The following is a 17555-nucleotide window of genomic DNA, read 5'->3' as shown; positions in this document are numbered from 1 at the left end:
CAGGACCTAAATAATAGGCGCTGTCAGAGGAAAGCCCATAAAATTGTCAAAGACTCCACTCACCCATGTCATAGACTGTTTTCTCTGCTACCGCATGGCAAGCGGTACCGGAGCGCCAAGTCTAGCGCCTCCATTTGTTTTGTACACTGCTGCTACTCGCTGTTTATTATCTATGCATAGTCACTTCACCCCTACCTATTGTACATGTACAAATTACCTCAACTAACCTGTACCCCCACAGACTGACTCGGTACCGGTTCCCCCTGTATATAGCCTCGTTATTGGTATTTTATTGTGTTACTTTGTATTATTTTTTCTTTTTTACTTTTGTTTATTTGGTAAATATTTTCTTAACTCTACTTGAACTGCACTGTTGGTTAAGGGCTTGTATTTCACGGCAAGGTCTACACTTGTATTCGGCGCATGTGACAAATAAAGTTTGATTTGATTTAATTTGGATATATTAGGTCTGAATGATCATGCATGAACTAGCTACAAGTATTAGCTTAACCACACCATAAGTCACATATTCCATGGCTGACTGTTCGGCCATGTGTAGAGCTCATGTTGATGTTCTCATAAGGCCCAAAACAACAGCATTGCCATGGTACCCTTATCAACTCTACCTCCGTTATCTATTTCAGTCTGTTCAGTGTCGCCCTATCGACAGTGCCTATGACATAAGCTTTCTACACCAGAACCACATGACCAACATCACAGGGATAGAGTTGAACACATACACCCCAACTCTGTTTTATCAGACTGCTAATCTGCTCTCTAGGAGTAGAGGAAAAGGTGTGGCCATCACGTAGACCTCGTCCCCCTGGAGGTCGGGGGGCCCCCTGATAGCAGATGTTAGCAATATGTGTGCCCTGCATGCCCGTTCGGTAATCCGGCCCTGCTCACACACAGGCCTTGGACCCGTTGCCTGACAAAATATAATATGGTGCGTGTCCCTCGTTTCCTCTAGATAGCATATGATAGCAAAATGTGTAGAATTGCTGGAAATTAGCTTTAAAACTGCAAAATGTCCTCTCAGCCTCATGACAGAATGTGTAGAACAGCATTATACAACTACACATTATTCTCTCTGCATCATGGCTTATTTCCCCTGGAGGTCGGTGGCCCAGGGCCCATATGCGGTAGTCCGGCCCTGTATGTGAAGCAGAAGAAGAGAAGTGTGAGGCAATAGAGTTGACATACAGACGTAGGTTCTGTTTTATTTTTCCATAGCAACTACTCTGATTTAACAAAGCTTTAAAGAAGTGTTTTATGTCTCAAACCGTAGCATAGATTGGCAGACATCATTAAGCATACAGAATGTCACTGTATTGAAGAGGCTGTTGCTGAGAAGGGTTGTGTTGAATCGTATCCAAAATGTTGACCGAATCAAACAGATTTCCCGAGGTTCAATAACATTTTTAAAGAAACAGACACCCAAAAGTGATATATCAAAAGTTAAGAACAGGTCAAGTTCAAGAAATTATTTTTGGTCTTTTATCTTTTGCCATAAAAGTTGAACTAGTGGCCAGTTGATAAACTTAGACCAGGGATGGGCAACTGTGATGGGGCTGGGGGCCACCATCTGAACTCATCAGTGGCTCGCGGGTCTGCGTACCCACATCCATACTCACACATGCAGTCAGAGCCAGCACTAGCCTTTTGGTGGCTCTAAGTGACATTTTTTGCCATAGGGTGGAGAGAAATGTTTGCAGCTTTAATATGATATCAGAGTGAGAGTGACTAATAAAATAAATGCCCCCCCCCCCCGGGTCTGTAATTAGATCATGATTACTACTGGTTTAGAAAGCTGGCTAGACTAATTTACCAATCATTTTTTTTTTATGACATGGGCTAAATGAGTGACTGTCAGTGACTGACATAACAAGAGAAAAACAGCTGATGCACGACCAAATTTCGAAATTGCACTTTTTGTATTCTACTATTCTCACTCTCAACAGTAAGTTGAGACCCCGACTGTTAATCATTGGTCATCACAGTGTTTAGCTGGGGTTGTTTTTATTTTCTGATGGTCCACAAAAGACTTGTGACCTCTTGGCCTTGTTGTGTATGTGTAAAAGCTGAGTGTTATGTCTGGCAGTGTCATGAGAAGATCAGCTGATGACGATACACATCATCTAGAATACTTCACTCAAGTAGAGGTTCCCACAATACTCTGGTCCCAAAACAAGACAGAAGTTGAGTTGAAGAGTCATGAAGAAAATAAGAAGTACAACATTATGATTGAGGAAATTAGACACAGGGATGACATACAGTTGACATAGGGACCATTTTATTTGTTTTTCAATAGCAACTACCCTGATTTAACGTAGAATTAGAGAGATGTTCTATGACTCAAACCCTAGCATAGATTAGCAGACACCATTAAGCATATGTCACTGTATTGGAGAGACTGTGTTGCGTTGAATCGCATCCAAAATGTTTACGTCTGTGCTTTTTTGAGAACATTCAGCAAAACGAAAGCATCAAACAGATCTGCTGAGATACAATAACAATTCTGTAAAAGGAAGACAAAAGAAGCAGACACCCAAAAGTTAAAGGTGTCTTTTTTTCTCTCAGGTCTAAGGTCAAAGTTCAAGAACTCATAGTTCATTCGCATGAATCCTGCAGAAGACAGCACACTCTGCAGCTCCAAGCTCACTCAGCAAAATACAGCCTTCCGAGAAGTAACTTCCCAAAATACGAACCCCTCCTCTTTCCCTCCATATCATCCCTTTGTCATGCAAATCCTACGACAACCATACAACAGCATATGAGCTGCCAAGACAAGACTTTCCACTCAGAATGTTCCAGTGTGTGGGGGATGAGACTTGTGGTCCGGTACCACCCTTAATGTACAATGCCTCACTGTGAATACCCCCAAAATGTGTCATGTTCAAGAAACAATAAAATATGTAATGGATAAATGCAAGAAATTGACCAAATCGACAGTTACGCACCACATATATTTCTGATTTGCAAAAAACGTTCATGTTTCAGAAAGTATGAATTTGAAAGATTGGGTGTGTAGTTGTTCCGTCAAGTCCCCATTCTCCCAAAGGGTTGTTGATGGTGCCTACTCCCTTTGCCCCCACACCCATCCACCTAACATGTGGCATTACAGCGACTAGGGAGTGTGTGCCAGCCTAGCTGTGGTCGAAGGAGCCGAATCTCTCATGCGCGTCATGAAGAAATCCCAGATGCAAAGGATTATGGGATGATATATCTAGTTTATAGTAACTGTGTTTTAATGGAGGGTATAGGGGGGAAAGGGGTGGGGGCTAATGCTGCAGAGTTGGGACTATAGACTGTGGTTAGAGTGACACATCAAGCTCTCCATCTTATTCACTCCAACTGGCAATGCCTGTCAGCTTGAGAGCACTTTTATGGATTTGTTATTCTTACAGTTCATATGTAAATTGATGACACAAAGTCTAAAGCTTGAAATTGTTATATTTTTCCTAAAAAGGCTCTTGATACCACTAATTAGGGGAATTGACATTCAGAAGCGTTCAGCCAATTATATCATGTTGACAAGTTTTGGTTGTTACGTTACCTAAGTGATATGCATTGAAAATCATATATGATTTAGCTCAAGCTTTTTTAAATAATATTTTCTGTATAATGTTCAACTATAATGTTCAACTGTAATGTATAATGTTCAGCTTCTGAATGTCATCTATCATGAAAGCAGTGCAGCTGGTGACATTGACCTTTGATTGGTTGTTGTTACCTTATAAGTATCATAGAATCATATAAAGGAGTTGGCTTTTGAATGGATATCAACCTCATTACAAAGTGTTGACGCTTAGCCCATCGTTTTTGTGCAGTGCAGACGTGGCGAATGCAATACTGAAGTGCATAAACTGTTTTCCTGTGTCCTTTTCTGTCTTTGGCTTCAATAATTTGGAACATTTGGACATTTAGAAATGGCATTCATATTATTGATCATGTAACATTATTATAGCATTTTACAATGCCAGGAGATTCCCAGGAGTAACTTTGAGAAATGACTGTGAACTTGAGACTTATATTGTGTAGCTTATTGTGTAGCTTAGTTTCTTAGTCTGGCTTAGATATTGCACCCCTCTATGAAAATCGAGTTGTTCTTGGCATCCCTCTCTCCTCCCTCCTTTCCTCCCTCTCTCTTTTCTCTCTCTCACTCTCTCTCTCTCTCTCTCCCTCTCTCTCTTTTCTCCTTTTCTATTTTCTATTTCTCACTCGACCTGTCACCAATCTACAGCCAATGTTTTTCTCTCAATTTTATTTTCCTTTGCGACGCTCTGTTCCAAAGAGTGACTAATATTTTCTACCTCAATTAACATTTCAACCCCAAAGAGAGAGAGGAGTAGAGGGGAGGGAAAAAAGCAAGCAACATTTTAAACAGTGCCATGTGCGGTGTCTAGAATTTCACCATATACTGACTCTCTCTACTCTAAAGTACGTTTGAATGACACTAAGTGGCAGTGTTTTTACAACTAATGCCGGTTTGCCTGAGGCTGATGCTGTGCAGGTGTTTGTACACATGCATATACACACACTCTCATTCAAATAAACACATACAAGAACACACACATACATGTAATAGTGCCAGACATGCACACAAACATATACAGTTGGCATTGCTCTTATGATTTTAGTTGTCCTTGATGTCCTTTGTTTTAAATTAGTTTATATTTTTTTGCATTGTTGTTTGCTGTTTTCTTCTATCTTTTCCTTTTTTCTCTTTAGTCCATTCTCTTGGTTGTTGGTGCGTTGGGGGGTTCTTGGGGGTGGGGAATGGAATTAGTTGTATTTTGAATTTTTCTTCCTGGGGGGGACTGTGGGAAGGGTCTCGAATGGTTGAGGGACAACTATTAGGGAACTGTGGGGGGGATCTTGGAGGGTTCGGGTTCATGTTTTTTGGCCTGGTGGTAGATTGGTCAACGTGCCCTTGTCAAACGGTGGGTGTAGCTGGTGCATGGAAGTCAGGCGCAGGAGAGCAGAAATGAGTGGCCAAAGCACTTTACTGAGTCAATTATTTGAACAGAACGCAACCACGTCACAAAAACAAATGCCCAAAGAACAAGTGAGGCAGCACAAAGTACAATAACCAAGTACAAAGTACCAGCTGCCACAAAGCACGGGTGTAAAACAAAACCCGGCGCAAACCAGCTGGAAGTGTGCCAACCTGACAACAAACAATTTCACACACAGACATGGGGGAACAGAGGGTTATATACACGACAAGTAATGAGGGAATGTAAACCAGGTGTGTGGGAAAACATGACAAAATAAATGGAAAATGAAAGGTGGATCGGCGATGGCTAGAAGACCGGTGAAGTCGACCGCCGAACGCCGCCCGAACAAGGAGAGGAACTGACTTCGGCGGAAGTCGTGACAGTACCCCCCCCTTGACGCGCGGCTCCAGCAGCGCGCCGACACCGGCCTCGGGGACGACCCAGAGGGCGAGGTGCAGGGTGATCCGGACGGAGACGGTGGAACTCCCGCAGCATTGAAGGGTCCAACACGTCCTCCACCGGAACCCAGCATCTCTCCCCTGGACCGTACCCCTCCCACTCCACAAGGTACTGAAGGCCCCTCGCCCGACGCCTCGAATCCAGTATGGAGCGAACGGAATACGCCGGGGCCCCCTCGATGTCCAGAGGGGGCGGAGGAACCTCCCGCACCTCAGACTCCTGGAGCGGGCCAGCCACCACCGGCCTGAGGAGAGACACATGGAACGAGGGGTTAATACGGTAATCGGGGGGAAGCTGTAACCTGTACCTAACCTCGTTCAGTCTCCTCAGGACTTTAAATGGCCCCACAAACCACGGCCCCAGCTTCCGACAGGGCAGGCGGAGGGGCAGGTTTTGGGTCGAGAGCCAGACCCAGTCCCCCGGTGCGAACACCGGGGCCTCACTGCGGTGACGGTCTGCACTGGCTTTCTGGCGCAGCACGGCCCGCTGAAGGTGAACATGAGCGGCGTCCCATGTCTCCTCCGCGCGCCTGAACCAGTCGTCCACCGCAGTAGCTTCGATGTGACTCTGATGCCAAGGCGCCAGAACCGGCTGGTACCCCAGTACGCACTGGAAGGGGAAGAGGTTAGTGGAGGAGTGGCGGAGTGAGTTCTGGGCCATCTCTGCCCAGGGCACGAACGCCGCCCACTCCCCTGGCCGGTCCTGGCAATAAGACCTCAGAAACCTACCCACATCCTGGTTCACTCTCACCACCTGCCCGTTACTCTCGGGGTGAAAACCCAAGGTAAGGCTGATCGAGACCCCCAGACGTTCCATGAACGCCCTCCAGACCCTCGAAGTGAACTGGGGACCCCGATCAGACACTATATCCTCAGGCACCCCGTAGTGCCGGAAGACGTGTGTAAACAAGGCCTCTGCAGTTTGTAGGGCCGTAGGGAGACCGGGCAGAGGGAGGAGATGGCAGGACTTAGAAAAACGGTCCACAACGACCAGGATCGTGGTGTTACCCTGTGAGGGAGGAAGATCAGTAAGGAAATCCACCGACAGGTGCGACCAAGGCCGTTGTGGAACGGGTAAGGGGTGTAGCTTACCTCTGGGCAGGTGCCTAGGAGCCTTACACTGGGCGCACACCGAGCAGGAGGACACATAAACCCTCACATCCTTAGCCAAAGTGGGCCACCAGTACTTCCCACTCAGACAGCGCACCGTCCGACCGATGCCTGGATGACCAGAAGAGGGTGACGTGTGGGCCCAATAGATCAGCCAGTCACGGACAGCAGACGGAACGTACAGATGCCCAGGGGGACACTGGAGGGGAGTGGGCTCTGCACGTAGCGCCTGCTCAATGTCCGCGTCCAGCTCCCACACTACCGGCACCACCAGGCAGGAGGCCGGGAGTATGGGGGTGGGATCCATGGGCCGCTCCTCTGTGTCGTACAGCTGGGACAGTGCGTCTGCCTTCACGTTCTGGGAACCTGGTCTGTTAGAAAGGGTGAAAACAAAACGGGTGAAAAACATGGCCCACCTTGCCAGGCGAGGGTTCAGTCTCCTCGCTGCCCGGATGTACTCCAGATTGCGGTGGTCAGAGCAGATGAGAAAAGGGTGTTTAGCCCCCTCAAGCCAATGTCTCCACGCCTTCAAAGCCTAGACGACAGCCAACAGCTCCCGGTCCCCCACGTCATAGTTTCGCTCCGCCGGGCTGAGCTTCCTCAAGAAGAAGGCACAGGGGGGGAACTTCGGTGGCGTACCTGAGCACTGAGAGAGCACGGCTCCTATCCCAGCCTCGGATGTGTCCACCTCCACTATGAATGCCAAAGAGGGATCCGGATGGGCCAGCACGGGAGCCGAGGTAAACAGAGCCCTCAGGTGACCAAAAGCCCTGTCTGCCTCAGCCGACCACTGCAAACGTACCGGTCCCCCCTTCAGCAGTGAGGTAATGGGAGCCGCTACCTGACCAAAACCCCGGATAAACTTCCGGTAATAATTGGCAAACCCTAGAAACCGCTGCACCTCCTTTACCGTTGTGGGAGTCGGCCAATTACGCACGGCTGAAATGCGGTCACTCTCCATCTCCACCCCTGAGGTGGAAATGCGGTACCCTAGGAAAGAGATGGACTGTTGGAAGAACAGGCATTTCTCAGCCTTGACGTACAGGTCATGCTCCAACAGTCGACCAAGCACCCTGCGCACCAGGAACACATGCTTGGCACGTGTAATGGAGTATATCAGAATGTCATCAATATACACCACTACACCCTGCCCGTGCAGGTCCCTGAAAATCTCGTCTACAAAGGCTTGGAAGACTGATGGAGCATTCATCAACCCGTACGGCATGACGGGGTACTCATAATGCCCTGAGGTAGTACTGAATGCCGTCTTCCACTCGTCTCCCTCCCTGATACGCACCAGGTTGTAAGCGCTCCTGAGATCTAGTTTGGTGAAGAAGCGCACCCCGTGCATTGACTCAATCGCTGTGGCTATACGAGGTAGCGGGTAACTGTACCTCACAGTGATCTGGTTTAGGCCTCGTAAGTCAATACACGGGCGCAGACCTCCCTCCTTCTTCTTCACAAAAAAGAAACTCGAGGAGGCGGGTGAAGTAGAGGACCGAATGAACCCTTGACGCAGGGATTCGGGAGACATATGTTTCCATAGCCGCCATCTCCGCCTGTGACAGAGGATACACGTGACTCCTGGGAAGTGCGGAGTCTACCAGGAGATTTATCGCACAATCCCCCCGACGATGAGGTGGTAATTGAGTCACCCTCTTTTTGGAGAAGGCGAGAGCAAAGTCGGAATATTCGGGGGGAATGCGCACGGTGGAGACCTGGTCTGGACTTTCCACCGTAGTAGCACCAACGGAAACCCCTAAACACCTCCCCGAGCACTCTCGCGACCACCCCGTGAGAGCCCTCCACTGCCATAAAACAGTTGGGTCATGACAAGCTAACCATGGTATTCCTAGCACCACAGAAACGCAGGAGAGTCAACTAGGAAAAGACTGATTCTCTCCTTGTGACCCCCCTGCGTCACCATGCCCAGAGGAGCGGTGGCCTCCCTAATCAACCCTGACCCTAATGGTCGCCTTTCTAAGGCGTGAACTGGGAAGAGCATAGCCACTGGAAAAATGGGGATCCCTAAACTATGGGCGAATGATCTGTCTATAAAATTCCCAGCCGCGCCTGAATCGACGAGCGCCTTATGCTGGGAATGCGGGGAAAACTCAGGGAAAGTAACATACAAAAACATGTGTGCAACAGAGGCCTCTGGGTGAGAATGGTGCCGGCTCACCTGGGGTGACACGAGAGTGCCCTGCCTGCTACCTCGACCCCCAGAGGAACCAACCCGGCACCGACCAGCAGTGTGACCTCTGCGGCCACAGATGGTGCACGAGACGGAACCTCCTCTGGTCTCCCTGAGCGCAGCACCTCCCAGCTCCATGGGCATTGGAGCGATGGTGCTGGGGGATGGAACCGACAGACCCCGCTCTGGACGTCCGCGGGTAGCCAGCAGGTTATGCAGCCGAATGGACAGGTCCACCAGCTGGTCGAAGGTGAGGGTGGTGTCCCTGCAGGCCAACTCCCGACAGATGTCCTCGCACAAACTGCAGCGATAGTGGTCGATCAGGGCCCTGTCATTCCATCCCGCGCCGGCGGCCAGGGTCCGAAAGTCCATCGCAAATTCCTGGGCTCTCCTCGTCCCCTGCCTCCGATGGAAGAGATGTTCACCCGCCGCTCTACCCTCGGGCGGGTGGTCGAAGACTGGGTGAAATCCTCGAAATGGTCCAGCGCCACATCTCCTCCCCGGGTGCAGGGGGGGGGCGAGTAGTGGAGTCCCTGGTTGTGCTGGTGGAGGTGCAGGAGGAACTTCCTGTCTCTCCCAGTGGTCCATGGTTTGGACGACGCGGTCCATGGCGGCGCCGAGATGGTGGAGCGTCGCCGCATGCTCCCGGACGCACTCCTCGACCCCTATACCAGGGGCACCTGCTCCTGCTGACTCCATCTTGTGTGGTGTGAAATTCTGTCAAACGGTGTGTGTAGCTGGTGCATGGAAGTCAGGCGCAGGAGAGCAGAGATGATTGGACAAAGCACTTTACTGAGGCAATTATTTGAACAGAACGCAACCGTGTCACAAAAACAAATGCCCAAAGAACAAGTGAGGCAGCACAAAGTACAATAACCAAGTACAAAGTACCGGCTGCCACAAAGCACGGGTGTAAAACAAAACCCGGCACAAACCAGCCAGAAGTGTGCCAACCTGACAACAAACAAAATCACATACAGACATGGGGGGAACAGAGGGTTATATACACGACAAGTAATGAGGGAATGTAAACCAGGTGTGTGGGAAAACAAGACAAAACAAATGGAAAATGAAAGGTGGATCGGCGATGGCTAGAAGACCGGTGAAGTCGACCGCCGAACGCCGCCCGAACAAGGAGAGGAACCGACTTCGGCAGAAGTTGTGACAGCCCTTGAGCAGGGCATTGACCCTGGATGCTTCTGTGTGTCGCTCTGAATGGGAATCTGTTGGATGACTGGTATGATGTAGTTGTTGAGCGGCTTCACTGCAAGTATATTGTATGTTTCGAATATTCAATAAATAAAATAAAATAATAATAATAATAATAAAATACATTTCAAAAAAACTCTCTACTCTTATTTAAGGAGCTTGTTATCCAATAGCGACCATTAAGACCCCACCCCACTCAGGACTGGATTGTCTTGGAAGACAAGAAGCTTTAGGATGCTCAGTAAATGTGAATTAATCACTATTGCATGCATATTTCATGGTTCAAATGATGGTAAAGATGAAATAATAATAATAATAATAATAATAATAATAATAATAAAAGAGTTTCAGTAAATATGTGTGAGTAGCCTCCTGAGCTGTCTTTAAATTAAAACTGTGAACGCAATCTGTGTGAAACCAAATCAAATACTTTTCCTTAGTCTCATTTCTGAGGCTTTTGCAAGACTCATGACTGAAATTGAATGGTAATAACATGCATAAGAGTGTCTCGGATTTGCAAGATTAATGTGACACGAGTACATCTGTTTTCATTTGGGCCTTGTTTTCATTGAAGTCCCTGTGCAGTTCTGGAAAGAGCATTGTGGGGCCCTTTTAAACATTAGGACATTCTCCAGTTGGTACGATCTGCACACGCGTGGGCCACTTGTTTAGTTCTGTGGCGCTTGACATTGTGAGCCAAGACGAGTCCAATGAATTTGCGAATATACTCAGATACTATAAATAGTCTCTCTGTACTCGTTAGAATGTATGGGACTCATTTTGTGCATGGAACATTTTAAGAACAAGAAAAACAAATGAGCTGTTGATGAAAGTATTAGAAAGTGTGTGTGTGTGTGTGTGTGTGTGTGTGTGTGTGTGTGTGTGTGTGTGTGTGTGTGTGTGTGTGTGTGTGTGTGTGTGTGTGTGTGTGTGTGTGTGTGTGTGTGTGTGCGTTGTACTGTGTATTCCTAGCCTCTTTTTTTTATTGGGCCACATGAAAGTCCAATTGAGATGGTCTGCTTTGCTCATTGAATCTAACCCAAAAGCCTTCGAGTGCAGGCTGCTGCATTAGAAGTCCAGAACCACCTCTGTACCATTCAAGGCACATAGAGATGTACCTCTGGTCCAGATTACACCCCGGACCTAATAGATATGTAGAGCCAAATCTGGTGCCCATCTGCGCTTGTAACATAATAAATAATAATAATAAATATATTTTGCCATCTGTGTATGTTTTTATCTTATGTTGATTACATGAAGCAACACAGAAGAAGAATCTTTATTTTTATAAAAGATGATGGAAAAAAGATGATGAGGATAAAGCTAATAAACTGTAAGTTGAATTTTATGAGTGTACTCTCAGCAGCAAAGGCTTGGGCAGGAATCAATAATCAACCCACATGTATGGGTGGAGTAGCAAATAAAAGCCTACTTTTTGGGGGGGGGAGGCCTGAACCATTCTACCTCTCGAGCAGGGGTCTGCTACCTACTTACCAGTTATGTCTACCGACCTACCGTTCAATTCAAAGGTAACCCAAACATGTAATGTGAACTGCGTTGACTTTACTTTCAGTCAGAGCTGTCCCTCTTCACGTCTGCACTCATTAAACCTACATTCTCTTTCTCAGCACTTAAGCATTCCCATGCGGTTTCAAGACTTTGTCTAACGAAGCTCAATTAAAAAGAAAAAAAGGTAATGAAAAATATTTACTCCAGTCCAATGAAGTGGCTGCTAAAGTCGATTGCTCCTCTTAATAAAAACCATATGCCTGTTCTTATAAAATTCTGTTTTTGTGGTGCAGCTTTTTAAGGCGTTAGAGGGTGTGCCAGAATGTGTATTATCTCCTGACACAGAGGACAGGAGGGTTGTGAGGGGTGATATATCAAAAGCAGCAGATCAGTGAATGAACATGATTTATGTTACAGGGAGAATTGTGCCAAATCAACTCATATCTACAGCTGTAGGTTTAGTGTGACTGCTGTGGTGTGGCTGCAGTATGCTTGTTACTCTGATTAGGAAAATGCTTGGGCTGAAGCCCCTAAAAGGGATCCTAGCGTGGCATTGTTGAAGAACCACACCCTTACATTGTTGGGGGAGAAGGATACCTTGTGAAGGGCTAGACCTAGACTTGTTTAAGTGGCTTGTTGTTCCTCTCTTTGCTTGACTGAACAAAAATACTAAATATCTCCTTTGGAATAATGATAGAAATAGTTGAATACCCCAAGATCTTTATTTCATGCTTGTTGGTGACAGGAGAAGCTATAGTACACTAACTCTGTCAGAGGGAATAAAAAGCATTGACCAATTTTATGTCAACATGAGTCCATCCTCCAAAGACCGTCCCTTTCCCATGATGAGGGGACTGGCCCTTCAGTCGACCCATGCTATAGTGTTCCTGAACTTCCCAAAATGTCCATGGGAGTTTTAGGGTAAAAAGACCACTTTCTCTGTGCCGGCCTCCCTACCGCTCCCTGAGAGCCTTCTCCGGTCCCCATCACTAGGCGTTCCCCTGGGTCTGCGTTTTGATTGGATCCAGATGGTGTGAGTGTGGAAGGGGACATGGCAGAAGAGTGTGGAGTCTTCTCTCCAGTTCTGATTGATAATAGCTAGGATGGTAGCTGGAGTCACATTCCTCCCCCCAATCCATTTCTGTCTCGCTCGCTCGCTCACTTGCTCTTTCTCGCTCTCTCACAGATTCAGTGGTGGAAAAAGTATCCAATTGTCATACTTGAGTAAAAGTAAAGATTCCTTTACAGAAAATGTCTCTAGAAAAAGTGAAAGTCACCCAGTAAAATACTACTTGAGTAAAAGTCTAAATGTATTTGGTTTAAAATATGCTTAAGTATCGAAAGTAAATGTAATTGCTTAAATATACTATCATTTCAAATTCTTTATATTAAGCAAACCAGACGGCACAACGTTTTTTATTTCATTTTTACGGATAGCCAGGGGCACACTCCAACACTCAGACATCATTTACAAACTAAGCATTTGTGTTTAGTGAGTCCGCCAGATCAGAGGCAGTAGGGATGACCAGGGATCTTGATTAGTGTGTGAATTGGACAATTTTCCTGTCCTTCTAAGCATTCAAAATATAAATACTTTTGGGTGTCAGGGAAGATGTATGGAGTAAAAAGTACATAATTGTCTTTAGGAACGTAGTGAAGTAAAAGTAAAAGTTGTCAAAAATATAAATAGTGTAGTACAGATACCTGAAAAAATGACTTAAGTTGTACCTTAAAGTATTTTTACTTAAGTACTCTACACCACTGCTCAGATTCCTCTGTTCTAAGTTGCCATATGGGGAGAGTAGGGAGCACGACGGGGAGGGTTTGGGTAAACGGCTCAATGCTGGCCCGCTGCTTTACCTCTGCTTAGTGTTTAATGAACTCTTTTACAAGGGGTAATAGTTACCATGCTTTATAGGTGCTGAAAATATCATTCCCCTTGGAGTGAAACTACGGGAAGGTTTCAGATAAATGTTCATATTCTTTACATTGTGAAGTGTTTGATATCTTTGTAATTCAGATGGCGGGCTAAAAGCAGTGCCAAACAAAAAACGGACAAGTGTCAGTTTATCAAAGCCAGTATGATTTGATTTGCTGTTTAATGAGAAAATAAAAAAATATAGGTATTTGATTATCCCCTTTCCTGCTAATAACCCGATCCTTAATAACTAACCCTTTCCTCAAATGTTGGTCCTCATGCTTTCGATCTGTAGCCTGTTATCACTGCTATTGCTCCCATGGATAGGCATTATAAATATCCTCCATAACCTTTTCCCTCCCTTTCTCTCCTCAGGACCATGCAGTCACTGCAGACCTGTAGCGTCCTGCTGGTTCTGAGCGTTCTGATTGGCCTGTCCTGGTCTCTGAACCCCAGGGACCCCAACGTGTGTAGCCTATGGGAGAGGTAAGTCAGAGTAGCTCATCTCATTTCATTGTACCAGAATAGAAGGGAGCACATTTTTTGTTTATACTGTTTAGTGTGTGAGAAAGAAATAGAAGTAGCAGCAGGTTTCATTGTAGCTAACTTGTTGTTCATTGTTGCACTTATCATTGAATATGTAGCACAAAATATGAACTTCAGGTTGTCTCAACTCTAGACCATGATGGGTCCATTCTGTCAATGTATTATTATGTCTGAGTACATTTTGTCCTTTCATGCAGCTTCACAACGTCAGTGAAGGAGTCGTACGCCCACCCTTATGACCAGGTGACAGAGGAACCTTGCTCTGAGCCACGCACCTCCTACAGATGCACCCGTCACAGGTAACACAGTCTGCCGACTCACTTCATGTTTACTTCCTGGTTGTGTCCATGAGGTCAGAGGGTAACAGGAAGTATTCTGTATTTGACTTTGTGTTGGCCAGGATCACCTATAAGACAGCATACAGACAGGCGGTGAAGATGGACTACCGCCGGAGGTACCAGTGTTGCCCTGGCTACTACGAGAGCAGAGACAAATGTGTCCGTAAGTTTAACGCCACGGCTTTTCTTTCTTAGCATATCAAAACAAACTTAGAAGATTCACTTGGTTTCATCAGTAGCATTTCAATTAATGACATTTCTACATATTTTGCCATTGATTTCTAGAACTCATCCAGTTTTGTGCTTGGTTGCTGAGTTGGTTACATTCTGCAGAGTTGACATGCATGGCTTACATAATATATTTGTTTTTATACTGTTCTTTATACTCTCCACCAACCTTCTAGTCTACTTAAGAGTGTGTTTGTGTGTGTTTTTCATCACTAGCCCGCTGTACTAAGGAGTGTGTCCATGGGAGATGTGTTGCTCCAGACCGCTGCCAGTGTGAGGGAGGCTGGCGTGGCGACGACTGCTCCAGTGGTGCGTTACATCAACACACACACTCACACACACACACACACACACACACACACACACACACACACACACACACACACACACACACACACACACACACACACACACGCACACACACACACACACGCACACACACACGCACACACACATGCACACACACACACACACACACACACACACACACACACACACAGTCTGCAGGAAATGACAGATGACCATTACTCAAAAACTGATCCTCACACATAACACTCAAACACACATAGGGCTTTCCAATGGAAACAGCAAGGGACCAAGTAAACAGTGATGTGTCATTGAAGTAAGCCACAGCCCAGAAAACAGTTTATTAGACCAGGAGGACACTATGTCCCACTCCCTCCCCTTCCTTTCACTTGCCATTTTATGCTACATCAAGTATGTAACATCCCCAAAGTTTATACTGCATGCTTAGACCCAGGGCCCGGGATGTAAATCAATATTTAAAAAATGTATAGTTTGCATATTCAGTAAAATAGCTTTATCTCAGCACAGGATTTATGTTTTACATTTTATTTATCCCAGAAACATTTTATTAACCCAGAAACTTCTAGTTAATCAATGCCAGTGTTCTTCTGAACTCAACCAGGTCACTGTACAGTGCTGAATGGAGGGCTTAACTTAAGCTGGTGGTGTATGATGCCTTCAGAGGGGATGATGGGAAGGGGAAATGGAAAATGTTACCCCTCTCCCACTTTGTCTCTCTCTCCTTCTCTCTCTGGGCAAACGAGTGCTGGCCTCGGCCACATACTGCTGAGTCCTATAATAAAGCCCACTGGCAGAATGAGAGCTGACACTTCCTGGAATAGATTCTTGTGTGTTGAGCTAGCTGTGGGAAACGAGAGAGAAAGGCTGAGGTTTAGCACAGAGAGCTGAGAGAAAAATAGAGGAAGAGGGAGAGAGAGAGACCAAGAGAGAGGGGGAGAGGGGGGGCAGAGGCAGCCAGAGAGAGCGCGCGAGAGAGAAGTGGACAAAGAGAAGGAGAGAGGAAGAAAGAGAGAGAAATAAATAAATAAATGTAGTTTAATAAGAGATTGTTTTGGGAAGAGCGATTGTGATGGAATAATTCATATTTGCTGAGGTTGGGGGGGTTTGGATACAGAAAAGAAGACTGGTTGAGTTTTGATACTTAAGAATAGAGTGATATACTCTAGAAGGGTGTGTGAGAAAGAAGGGTATGGGGAAAAGAAGGACTGGACGTGGTTCAGTTAGATATGTGGGAGATAATGCTGTGGTTGAATGCAGAAGTGACCTCCACCACCACTTGGACAATACACTTCGGGAAAGAGAGGAATTGTCCCACCTTATCTTAATGCATTCCATTTACAGTACAATGCAGACTTGCCATTTTTAAAGAGCGCATCAATCGAAAAACTGTCACTTTTGAACCCTGATCAGATGTAAACAAACACATCGACAATTTCTGTGAGAACAGGTCTGGGTTCTGTTATAAGTTTGGTACGTGCAGAGGCTTGGGCACAGCCAGCTGGTCCTAGCACAGCTCTTCAAAGCATAGGTGTCCAATCCATCACGTTTCACTCACCCACACTCATGGCTGACCTTGTCAGGCCTGGACTATGATAGCAGATAGTAGAAGGCCTAGTACCCTGCAGGTCCTAAATCTCCATTGGCGTCCCGGAGAACGCCTGTGCAAACATTATTGCTGCTCCAGCTGAGCTTCCCATAACTCAATGTGACACACACTCCAACTGCAGCCTCTCAGCGTCTCTCGCATGCCCACACAGGGAATGAGTAAACGTTTGATTCATTTAAACAAAGAAAAGAGAAAAAGGTCTTGTTCTGAGTTAGAGTAATAAACATTTCTCTGCTATGTGGTAGTTTACGCTCCAAACCCTAATTTGGCCATACTGTCCCCTCCATTTAATTGTCAAAGACGTCCTGATTGAAACTGTGACACAGTACATACTGTATGTGACTGAAGGAAAGAGAGGTGGGAGGAAGATCTCATTAATAAACTACGTGGAAAAGATACAGTTCAGATAGGAAATGTGTGTGCTTGCTTCAGCTGTCTAAAAGTATTTTTCTCATAGTGGAAGAAGTAGTAGTAGTTTTTACTGCAGTAGTAGTTGTGACTGAAGCAAGCACACTAGAACCCATTTAGAACCCTATGATTTGTTTGTGATCCTTCCCAAATAAGCTCAGTGAGACAAGTATCAATCCATCATTGAATGGTTGTCATCATGATAGTTAGTGAGATCATCACTTGTGTGCAAAGCATCAGTTACATCACCTGTATTGGATATCTTTTTTTCTCCATTGAATAGGGTTTGGGCCCCTGTCAGTCTGTATTATTGATGAGACATTGGAGGGGTCAGTGTGTGTCCATGTGGGATCCTGGTTCTCGTGGAATCAGGAATGATCCCCCCCCCTGATGCTCCTTAACTCTGATTGAAATCCAAACCCTGTGCGAATCACCGGTTGGCGATAACCGCCGGAGCCATCCCGAAAGGCCGCTTGTGAAATTCTCAATTTTAACCTCGTCCGTCTTGTTGGCTCCATGCAAATCGCCCTGTCAATCGTGAATCACAAGTCTGTAACATAAGATTCTGGAGCTATTAGGGCTAGAGTTGGACATAGACTATGTCTCTGTTTGTTGGAAATTCATGACTATATAGATATATTGTCCCTGGGGGAGTGATCTTTACCATTGTCTTCTACTCAGGTTCCTGTGCTGTTGTTGTTGGG

The 17555-nt window shown here is 46.0% G+C and overlaps 1 protein-coding gene across 2 annotated transcripts in view; it reads left to right on the top strand.

Annotated features, from left to right (window-relative positions):
* Positions 1-17555, top strand: part of LOC106605310 (platelet endothelial aggregation receptor 1) — a 45668-nt gene that overhangs the window by 19355 nt on the left and 8758 nt on the right. For both annotated transcript variants that reach the window (XM_045718434.2, XM_014200789.3), the window contains exons 2-5: positions 13774-13884; positions 14142-14243; positions 14345-14445; positions 14727-14819. In XM_045718434.2, the coding sequence (XP_045574390.2) occupies positions 13778-13884; positions 14142-14243; positions 14345-14445; positions 14727-14819 (403 nt within the window). In that variant the 5' untranslated portion in view covers positions 13774-13777. The remainder of the gene's footprint in view (positions 1-13773; positions 13885-14141; positions 14244-14344; positions 14446-14726; positions 14820-17555) is intronic.

Source organism: Salmo salar, chromosome 05, assembly GCF_965601325.2.
Source record: "Salmo salar chromosome 05, fSalSal1, whole genome shotgun sequence".
Taxonomy (NCBI): Eukaryota; Metazoa; Chordata; class Actinopteri; order Salmoniformes; family Salmonidae; genus Salmo; species Salmo salar.
Note: the sequence above shows the minus strand (reverse complement) of the source record. Positions and strands in the feature narration are given on the sequence as shown.